The sequence below is a fragment of the Hypanus sabinus genome, chromosome X1 (genome assembly GCF_030144855.1).
Source record: "Hypanus sabinus isolate sHypSab1 chromosome X1, sHypSab1.hap1, whole genome shotgun sequence".
Taxonomy (NCBI): domain Eukaryota; kingdom Metazoa; phylum Chordata; class Chondrichthyes; order Myliobatiformes; family Dasyatidae; genus Hypanus; species Hypanus sabinus.
In genome coordinates, this window is record NC_082738.1 from 42,286,892 (window position 1) to 42,298,799 (window position 11,908).

An 11,908-nucleotide genomic window follows, 5' to 3' on the forward strand; every position below is an offset into this window, starting at 1 on the left:
AAACTGGAAAATTGGTCATAAAGAACCTTGAAATAATGTTATTTACTACCAGAGGCATCCGCTAAAGCAGACCCTTAAAGGCACACTCTCCTTTGCAACTGGAAGTGGGTGAGAGGGAGCCCGCAGAGCATTGGGAAAGAATTCCAGCATTTCTCAAAGATACAAAAGTCTTTATCAAGGAGATAAATATGAGGAGAGAAGAGGGAAGTTTGTGTGCTAAGGTAGCCATAGTCACTTTAAGAACAGCCTAACAGGAAGTGACTCCATTTGTCTCCATTATGTGTGAAAATCACCACACAATAGAGCAATGCAAAAATAAATTTCCTATCCTCAAAAGATACATCAGGGTCCATCAAGAAAAGGACTGCACCTGCTGTTGGGAGTTTTCCCTCAGGTCGGTGGGTAGAAATGGCAGGAAGTGACAGAGAAGACAGACGTGGGGAACAGGAAGTGGTATTGGGTGTTAAGAGTTGTACAGAGGAAGGTGAATGGCAGGTTTCTGGGAAACAGAAAAATAATTATCTGATTGAGGATTGCAGTGGCTTATTGTCCAGTGATGAACACAGTAGACAGGATTTAAATAAAAGATGGAAGGAGAAGCTTAAGGTATTGCTTAGTTTTGAACGTGGACCTGTTTCTGATTTCAACCCAATTAGATGAACTAAGAATTTGAATAAAGTATTAGCAGATATTGTGGGCACAAAATCTTTAAAAGATGGGACACTTTTAGTGTTTTGTAAAGGTAGTAAGTGACATAAGCAATATTTGGGGTTAAAAGCTGTGTGAGGAATGAAAGTAACACAATGGAATTACATTAAATGACAGTGGAGTAATCACAGAAGTGCCTCTAAGTGTATCCATGGGCCAAGTTAAAAGTAGTTTAGTTGGCGGGGGGGGGGGGGGGGGGGTTAGTTGTGGATGTTAAACATTTAAAAGCACTTCATGGTGAAGTAAGAACAGATAACATACTGGTGGATTGAAGTTATTAATGATGCTTTACAATGAGGGGTAAATAATATTTAGGCATCAAAGGATTGTTAATGTTTTTTCTTTTCCTTATTTCGTCTTTTCTTTTTTTCCTACAATGAAGTGCTCGAAGTTTGTTAGCTAACGATCAGTGAAGGGTTGTTAATGTTTTTGTTCTTTCTTTTTCATTCTCTTTTCTTCTTTAAAATCCTACAGTGGAATGAAAGAAGTTTGTTAGCAAATGGTCAGGGAATTTTAATGCTCATAGTACTATGTGGGGTTGTACTGACACAAATGTGAAAGGGATGGTGGTGGAAGAATTTTTGGAAAAGTATTTGGTGTGCTTGAATGATGCTCAGTGGGTGGCGGTACTGCACCTTTTACATCAGTCTGCCAACCGCCATTAAACATTACTTGAAGAAGAAGATATGCCAGGATTAACCGCAAGATGTTAAAAACAGTTGTACCAAACTATTTCAATACCTGGATCAGGGATTCCTTCACCAATGAGTTATCAAGAAGAATTGCAAAGTGGAACCTGAGGGATCCTGATTTTACTGCAACTGCTACACAATTGTCATTGTGTGGAGCTATGAGTTGCTATCTATGTTGGTACCAGCAGAAGCAGGCATTGCATGAACAATAACATCACGAGGAGTACATCAAATTCCATGTAAAGGTCAGGCGAGCTAGCACAGATTGCAAACACAAATGACTTGCCAATTTTATGACTGATGTGATTTCACCGGGAAATGATCTCTAACACAATTTATAAGATGGAATTTGATCGTTTGGTGCTGAATTTATTAAGCAATAAGTCATCCAAATTCTAGGCAATTGTGACTATACAGGATATGTAAATTCCACTTTCATCTTGATCTCAGTGAAACCTACCAGATACAGAAAGCCCTAGGTAGTGTGGACATAGAGAGGAAGTTTCCATTATGAAGGAAGAGCAGTAGATGTAGTGTATGTGGATTATAGCAAGGCATTTGATAAGGTACCCCATGCAAGGCTTACTAAGAAAGTAAGGAGGCATGGGATCCAAGGAGACATTGCTTTGTGGATCCAGAACTGGCTTGCCCACAGAAGGCAAAGAGTGGTTGTAGACGGGTCATATTCTGCATGGAGGTTGGTCACCAGTGGAAAGCCTCAGGGATCTGTTCTGGGACCCTTACTCTTTGTCATTTTTTATAAATGACCTGGATGAGGAAGTGGAGGGATGGGTTAGTAAGTTTGCTGATGACACAAAGGTCAGAGGTGTTATGGATAGTGTGGAGGGCTGTCAGAGGTTACAATGGGACATTGATAGGATGCAAAATTGGGCTGAGAAGTGGCAGATGGAGTTCAACCCAGATAAGTGTGAAGTGGTTCATTTTGGTAGGTCTAATATGATGATAGAATATAGTATTAATGGTAAGACTCTTGGCAGTGTGGAGGATCAGAGGGATCCTGGGGTCTGAGTCCATAGGACACTCAAAGCAACTGCGCAGGTTGACTCTGTGGTTAAGAAGGCATACGGTGCATTGACCTTCATCAATTGTGGATTTGAATTTATGAGCTGAGAAGTAATGTTGCAGCTATATAAGACCCTGGTCAGACCCCACTTGGAGTACTGTGCTCAGTTCTGGTCGCCTCACTACAGGAAGGATGTGGAAACCATAGAAAGGGTGCAGAGGAGATTTAGAAGGATGTTGCCTGGGTTGGGGAGCATGCCTTATGAGAATAGGTTGAGTGAACTCGGCCTTTTCTCCTTGGAGTGACGGAGGATGAGAGGTGACCTGATAGAAGTGTACAAGATGATGAGAGGCATTGATCATGTGGATAGTCAGAGGCTTTTTCCCAGGGTTGAAATGGTTGCCACAAGAGGACACAGGTTTAAGGTGCTGGGGAGTAGGTACAGAGGAGATGTCAGGCGTAACTTTTTAACTTAGAGCGTGGAATGGACTGCCGGCAACGGTGGTGGAGGCAGATGCGATAGGTTCTTTTAAGAGGCTTTTAGATAGGTAAATGGAGCTTAGTAAAATAGAAGGCTATAAGTAAGCCTAGTAATTTCTAAGGTAGGGACATGTTCAGCTCAACTTTGGGGGCCGAAAGGCCTCTATTGAGTTGTAGGTTTTCTGTGTTTTTCTATGTTTTCTATTAGAGAGCCCAAGATCTGAGGGCACACCCTCAGAATAAAGGGACATTGCTTTGAATAAGGAAGAATTTCTTCAGCTTGAGTGCGATGAAGCTGGATATTAAAAGTACATTGCCAGAGTGGACTGTGAAGACCAAGTCATTGGGTGTATTTAAGGAAAATTTTGTTAATTCTTTGATTGGTAGGCGGGTTAAGGGTTTTCAAAAAAAGATAGGAGAAAAGATGGAATGCAAAGCAAACTCAATGGCCTGATTCTGCTCCTATATCTTATTGTCTTATGGATACAATGTAATTAGAAATTTATGTTTGGTTGATGAAGCTAAACGAGAATTATAGTGTCACCAACTTCCTCAAAAATGGGATGTAAAGTAGTATCGAATACCAGGGGATCAATACCATAGTGACTGTTTCGTGCTTGTGACCAAGGTAAGTTCATTCTATTTCGTTTTGCTATTGTGTCCCACAACCTTGAAAAAGACAGGCATTTGAATTAGGCTGACCCTCTACTGAGCAAAGTATTTTTCAGCAAAAGAAATCCAATTATGTTATTAAAGGCTGAAATAAATTAAATTTCTCGTTCTAAGAAAGAATTAAAGAGTTTTTACAAAACTTTGTTTAGTTAGAAGGCAATTCTGTATCTATTGATGAGCAAAACATAATAGGAAGTACAGTCAGTTCTGATTCAAATAATAACTAGTTCTGACAGTAAACAACTGATCTGACATGTCACATTTACTGTATTTTCTTACTAATTGTAGCTTTTATTCATTTTACTGCATATTTATCAAGTTGTTGACAAGGAAAAAACATGATTTGAGGTAGCAGAGGTGTACACCTGTTACTGGTTCATTAACGGACCGGTGGCATAGGATATACCTGCACCATTGACCTTAACCTTCTCTGTACTGCTTTGTTATCAAATTACAGAAAAGTAATTACAACCTTACGAAGAGATAGAAAGTTAAGCTACACTTTTTTGTAATTTAACATGGTCAGAAGATGTGGTCACACTACAACGTTGTAAAAGGTTTCCCTGCAACAGTACAGCAAAAGGAGATTATACAAGTGATAGGAAGATCAATATTGGAGGTTAGACACAAGGGAAGGAAACTTAATTTTTGTTATTCTGATTCTGAATCATGGAAACCTAACATCCAGAATTGACAATTTTGATAGTGGTAAAATAATCAGCATTCATCATCATTATTTTCTGAAACTGAAAACCCTATTATTGGCATCTGTGTGAGCAGTTAAATCCTTAATTTACTCATTGCGATATCTTGCTCGACCATAGAATAACCCCAGCACCTTCTGCAGAATTGATCAACAAACAGCAATTTGACATGAATTTTAATTTTTCCCTTATTACAGACTTATTAATGTCAATGCTTGCTTTTTGAGATGCAATGGGCATGATTACTGGTGAACAACATTTATACCTCGATTTCTTTTTTAAAAGATGACCATTCCCATAGGGTTAATTTTCAGATTTCCATGCTTTAAATTGATTTTGTTATTTAAGCTTTTAAATTAATTCCAGTTATGATGTAACATTTTTCGTGTCTGTAAAATATTAAAAAATGTAAAAATAGCATTATTTTTTACTTTCTTCATTGTTGTCAAAGTCAATTTTTCACCTAACTGGCAGCTTAATCAGTTTGATGGCCCCTCAGTTGCAAGAAACCACAGGCCCACTATTAAAAGTACTGAACCTATGTCAGTCTGGGAAAGCCCAATTAGTTTTTATGCCACTGTAAGAAATATAACATATTCTTGCTTTCAAATAATATATTATTGTATTTACCATGATAAAAAGTATTTTGCTCAATCATCTTTTTCTTACATATCAGTATGTAGTGCCAAACCTTTACAACTGAATAGAAAATTCAGCTCAATACTTTGTGTGAATTTGCGATCCCAGTTATAATATGATTTGTTTATTTAGTCCATGGAGTCAGTCACACAGCTTGAAAATAGACCCTTCAGCACATGACCCAACTATAGTAAACCCATTTTATTCTCTCCACATTCCGATCAGTTCTGTCAAGATTCTAGCACTGACCCACACACTAGGGACAATTTACAATGGCCAATTAAGTTCCCAATCTAAAGCTCTTTGGGTTATGGGAAGAAATCGGAGCATCTGGAGGAAACCCATAGAGACACCGGGAGAACATACAAATTCCACACAGACGGCACCAGAGGTCAGGATTGAACCTGAATCATTCGAGCTCTGAGACAATGGCTCTAACAGCTGAGCCACCATGCTGCCCCAATTGGGTATGTACATGCTCTTCTCATAGGAAAACTCACTTGCCTGAGTCCAAAGATTTTGGGCGCAAAGTGACTGAGCCATCACTTAAGAACATTGTGGTATCCCAGTATTGAGCACTGGTAAGCTTCTTACATCATCGGTATAAAGACTGCCCTATTCTTTTACACATTGATTTGCAGAGCTACCTTCAACTGAATAACAAGAGCTTTGCTATTGATAAGCCTAACTGTAATTATCAACGAGTCTCATAAAGAGTTGAATTTTTTTTTGAAGTTTGTAAATTCTCAGCCTGAAGCACACCGCAAACTTCCGAGAGGATAATATTGTCATTTCTTGAATGATTTAGAGTGTAGTTTTTTTGTTGATTCTATTATATTTATTTGTTCTACTGTGAATGCCTGCAAGAAAATGAATGTCAAGGTAGTGTATGGTGGCATATATGTACTTTGATAATAAATTTACTTCCAGCTCTGGATTCCACTTCCTCTGTACTTGCAGCTGCCTGAGACCTAATCTTTCAAATTCCCTTCTCTACAAGATGCTCTTTAATACCTACATTTTGACAAAGCATTTGGTCGTCAGTACATATAGTCCCCCCCCCACCCCCCCCAGGTTGTGCTGTGTTAAACATTACTCCCACAAAAAACCCTGGGCTGTTTAACAATGTTAAATGTGTTAAATACCTGTTGTTGTTGTTGTTGTTGTTGGAAAAGCAAACTATAAGTGGTAGGAGATTGAGAAGTTAACAGAAATGTGGATATATAGCTAAGGAATAATAAAATGGAGAATATTGGGGAAACAAAGGAACAGTGCTGATGGTCTGTGGTGCTGTTAGCAGAATGGAGCTGGGGTTAAGGAAAGGAAGGAACACAAGGGAGTGTAGAGCTGAGACCATGTATTGGATTTTGGACTATAAAATATTGCATAGGCTTGATAGGTTAGGATTTAAAATCGAGGATTTTCAAGGTGAAGAAATGGAAGTTGGTGAAGTTTGAGATTTAGGGTAACCATTGCTTAATGTAAATCAGTAGTTCCTATAAGTGTGATTGGGTAGGTTTGCTTTTACACAAAGTGGTAAGTGCATGGAATGTGCAGTCAGGGGTGGTGATAAAGGCAGATAATTAGGGGGATTTACGAGACTCCGAAATAGGCACTTGGATGAAAGAAAAATGGAGGGCTATGTGGGACAGAAAGGCCAGATTGATCTTGGAATAGGTTTCAAAGGTTGGCACAACACTGTGGTTCACAGGACCTGTACTGTACTGAAAATGCCACACTAGCAAGTTAAAAGCCAATCATCTGCTTTCCAATCTACTGGCTATATTTATGTCTGGACTACCTTTCTGTGTATCTTGTTCAAGTTATTTCTATCAAAGGTAATGGGATTGTATGGGAATCAGTTCTGAGGTAAATAGTTAAATTATGAAATGGTCACTGAATGAACAATAAAAAAATCTTTATTTTGATGCAGTGGGAAGTACATTGACAGATTAATCTGGGTTATTTTCACGTTAAATGTTAACAAGATCTCCTATTGTTCTTTTGATAAATTGCCTCACGTAATTGACACTTCGCTTTTCAGAGCCTGTGAAAATTCTACTGCAAAATGGGAGAGCATACCTATTCAGTAAGTGAAATTTAAAGGACAATTTGATAATATTTTAATTAATTTTCTAGGGTCTGTCTGTTCTAATTATCCAAGTCAACTTTCTGAATACAATGCACAATGATAAAGGTAAGACTGTGTGCCCAGAGTGACTTTAAATACATTGATGTAATTAATTCCAGTTCTAATCTATTTCTCTGCTGTTACAAGCTCTATATTTAGATAAGTACTTACCCACATCAAGGTGCACCATACTATTCAGTGACTATGAAGGATGGTACTTTATGACTTCAGTGCAGGTCATATAATTTAACTACTGTGTCCTGTCATTGACTGGTGAGTAAAAGAACTCAAAAACTCTCAGAATGTAACTGAATAGATGGCTGAAGAACCCAACCTGTCTCAGTGATTGGACCTTTAGTAAACCATGTTGTGTAGTTCAGCATTATTTTGAAAATGACCAAATAAAGAACATTTCAGAATCAGATTTAATATCACTAGCAAATGTCATGAAATGTGTTGTCCTTGTGGCAGCACTGCATATTAATATAAAAACACTATGAATTACAGTAAGTATATATGAATTTAAAATAGGTAAATTAAGAAAGTAATGCAAAAATAGAAATAAAAAGTAGCGAAGTAGTGTTCATGGGTTCAATGCCTATTCAGAAATTGGATGACAGAGGGGAAGAAGCAGCTCCTGAATTGTTGAGTATGTGTCTTCATGCTCCTGTACCTCCTTCCTGATGGTCGCAATCAGAGCAAGACATGACCTGGATGATGGGGGGCAGGGGGTCCTTAATGATGGACGCCGCCTTTTTGAAGGATTATTCCTTGATGTTGTCCTGGATACTATGGAGGCTAGTGCCCATGATGGTGCTGACTAAGTTTACAAACCTCTGCCGCTTATTTCAATTCTGTGCAGTAGTCCCCCCAGCCCCCGACCCCATTCCAGACGGTGATGCAGCCAGTTAGAGCTCCCCACGGTACATCTGTAAAAGTTTGCGAGTGTTTTTGCTGAAAAACCAAACCTCCTCATACTCCTAATGAAATATAGCTGCTGTTGTACCTTCTTTGTAGCTGCATTATGTGTTTGCTCCAGATTAGATCCTCAGTGATATTGACACCCAGTAACTTGAAATTGCTCTCTTTCTCCACTTCTGATCCCTCTATGAAGATTGGTGTATGTTCTCTTGTCTTACCCTTTCTGATATCTACAATCAGTTCTAGCTTGCACTATTCAGTTAGATCATATTCATTCCCTGATTCCACACCTTTGCCCTTTGTCCAAAGTACATTGACCAACAGGTAGCCCTCTCTTCCTGCATACACCCACACCCCTACCTGTATGGAGCTCCATATTTTTCTTTCCAGATGTTTAACTAAGTACATGCAAGGGAAAAAAAAATAAGTACACATAGGTATGAGCACATGTATAACCATTCTATGATAGTGTTACTATTAATTCTGAAGCCACGAAGATCTTCCCAAATGGCACTTGAAATGGATTCTTGGTTTATAAAATATTCTAGACCATGTTATTTAATTTACAAGATGCTTGGTTATCATAACATGGCTGTGCCAGTAAAATCAAGTCAATGACGCTTTGCTAGCAATGGTGTTCCTAAAAAAAAGCCTGAACCCACTCCTTGTGGATCCCAAGGAGCAGTTCAAATGAATAGAACCACATTCTAAATGTAGCCAGTGTCAAGAGAGAGAGAAAAACTGGGAAATAAAGCAATGTGTTAATTCTTAGTAAGAATACCAGGAGAACCCATTAGATGAGCTACAGAAATAAGACATAATGAGGCAAAAGATCTCCTCCGTCCTATCATTTCCAGAATGTTCATGAATCTGCCTAAAAATAATCCCTAATCCAAATGGATTCTGGAGGAAGCTCCCCTGACCCAACACCAACCACCCCCCCCCCCATCCCGTCCCTGCCTCCCCCTCAACAACTAAAACCTAATTTGGAGTCAACCTTCGTGGAATGAGGAAATAAATTAATTCAGTCTGAAGCCTGAGTAAAATTTAATTTATGCTAAATACTTCCTCACCAGCTCGGAACACTCACTGTCTTACTCTTCCATGCAAACATCGATATTCTCAAGTACAAGAAGTCCTGAGTAGAACCACAAAATTTCGTCATGTGGGAAATAAAAAAAACGTTATGCGCCTTTTATTGTAACCATGTTATAATCTTTGATATCTTCTTTGTACTATTGTATATTAACACGACTAGGGTCTTGTTAGTTTTAGTGATTTTAATTGGAGTTTTTGAGTCATTGCAATTTTCATTATGCTTGTGTAAAAATGAGAGTTGCGGTTAATTGTGTTAAAATAAGATTAAGAGGATATGGAACACAACTCTTGCAAATAGAGAGAGTAATTTAAGATAGAGAATTACAGTTAATTAAGCTATTTGTGTGCGCTTAAACGGTGCAGGTCTTCTGTATGCCTTTTAAGGAGTTTATGTTGTCCATGGTACTGAAAAATAGCTCAACTCTCCATAGTGGATTGAAGATGCAAGATCAAACTCAAGGAAAGGCTTGGTGAAGAACGGAGTTACCTGTTCACACGCCAGCCTTCCCTCGACCCTCACACCCGACTGGCAGCTCCGTTGGGGAGATCCTTAGTGGTGGGGAGATATAATTGATTCAATCCAACACTCCCATTAAGTATTCTGTGATATTTTGTGGGGGATGGGATTGTAATTATCCGGTGTTTTGTTTTGATTAAATGCGAAAGATCCCTTGAAAATGTAACTTAGGAAACGCACGCTCCCAGAGCCCAGACCTTTGAGATGTTTACCGTACTCTTGCTTCCCCGGGGAGCAAAACAACTAACAAACAAAGACAGTTTATTTTTTTTTCCATTTTCTGAGGACAGTGTGTTATTTTAGATACACATACACACACACACACACACACACACACACACACACACACACACACACACACACAGAGTCGAGATTCCATCTGAAATAATACTATTTGCATGTTACCAGATACCCTAATGTACATGAACACCCGAAACTTCAAGCAAAGAACGGAATAAAACCTGGGAAACGAGGACCGTTCTCGAGTCCCCCCCCCCCACCCCCTCGCTACACAGTCGGGATAATTCCATTGCATTTTACGAAGTTAAACTAATACCCAAAACAGCGCAAAGATGGACAATCCTTTTGCTTCTATCTCGCACTTACGTGTTCCATCAAACCGCGTTGCTATGGTGTCCAAAAAGGTATTCTGAGGCGCCAACAAGCCTTTCATAATAGGCATTTTTCCCCCTCGGTGATGGCAGTTCTTCACTTTAAAACTAAGCCATTGTAAGCGAGCGAAGTTCGCCAGAATCGGCAGCCTAACTTTCCGTGGATCCGCGCGGTAAGCTATCGCAGTCTTCTGGGCACAGCTCTCTCAGTGCATCTGTGGGACCACATCACATGCTCTTCCACATCCACCGTTGCAGTTAATCATTTGTTGCCCCTCGGCGTAACAATTTAAAGCGCTCCTAGTATCCATCTGTCACAGCTGCATCGCCTACGAAGTACTTGTCTCGGTCCATCAGAGAACTGCAACCTTTCGCACTCCTTCCAGCAGTCCCGAAGCACACACATCGCACGGTGGCAATGTGACTCATTGGGGACTATGCTACCACGTCTCCTATTGGGGGTACGCTGCACCATTCGGAGCCGTTTCCCCTCCCCTTCCTTTCCCCAGTCTTTCCACACTTAATGTATGAAGAGAAATATTAAAGAAAATCAAAGGAGATTTATTTTCAGGCAAAGGACATTTTTTAAGTTTCTTAACGCTGAATGTTATTTTTCAAAGGCTAGTGGAATTCGCATTAAAAGTGTTGAGTGAGTGAATGTACCGTTTTGCTTTGAGAAAGGGAATTGTATGTAAGAACATATAAGGACAGAAAGTTTGTTAACAAGGGGGCAGAACGGTGATTAATGACTACCGGAGAGAAGGTATAGGCAACAATATTTTCTAACTATTGAAAGCTTCAAGGCAACGAGTTGATGCCTACTTTGATTCTCCCTCCGCAAATAAATTAAAAACAAGGGTCAGTCTAAGAAGTTGGGTATTATGGTTTGATTATGATGAAAGTCAAGTAAGCAGTGTTGTCTAAAAAGCAAAGGGCTTTTCGACTATCTGGAAAAGTTGGGTTATTGGAGTTCAGGAGGATGGGAAGCAACCACATTCAGAGATATAAGATTTACAAAGGGGATGACAGGCAGTTGTTTGATACAAAGGGATGGGTTATTTAAGGTTGGGCTGAGGAGAAATGGCTTTGTACAAAATTTTGGAATTCTCCACTCAAAGACCTGTAGATGATCAGATCTTCTGCATATTCAAGAAGGAGATGAAGAGGTACCTGGATACTGAGGGATATGATTGCTTTATGGGAAAGCTGAGCTGAGGCTGAGTATCAGCCCTGCCATTGAATGACTGAATGTCTGCATGGTCAACTTTAGTTTCTGATTTGTCACTTAGTATCTATCTGCCTGTCATCTCCTAACATAAATGTGGGTCCTGTTAAAGGAAGTCTGTATTTCCATTAGCCACTCTCAAACATGCAATCATTCCTGCAGGACTTCCACAATCACATTCAAATTTTCTTTTGGTTTGTATTTGAGGACAGGAATTTTAATTAATTATAGATCATTCCTGATCTTCTATGGAATATTGCAAACTATTGCTATGGAAAGAAAGAATACTGATTTGTTCAGTGAATTAAGGATGTTGGATTGGACCGGAGCTGGACTGGACTGGACTGGGTTCTCAGGGGTTGTGAAATGGATTTTTTTTCACTTTTTTAAAGAGAATTTTTTTGGCAATTTGGGAACATTTTGTACATGCCAAATTAGCTGGGTTTCCAATTAATGAAAGAACTTTTCATTCAGGCAAGTACTGGG

The 11,908-nt window shown here is 39.3% G+C and overlaps 1 protein-coding gene across 1 annotated transcript in view; it reads right to left on the reverse strand.

Moving 5' to 3' along the window:
• The window catches only part of LOC132384866 (potassium voltage-gated channel subfamily H member 4-like), a 217,383-nt gene extending 207,115 nt beyond the window's left edge, over positions 1 to 10,268 (reverse strand). The window contains exon 1 of the mRNA XM_059956468.1: positions 10,193 to 10,268. Coding sequence (XP_059812451.1) covers positions 10,193 to 10,268 — 76 coding nt within the window. The remainder of the gene's footprint in view (positions 1 to 10,192) is intronic.
• Between the last annotated feature and the right edge of the window lie 1,640 nt (positions 10,269 to 11,908).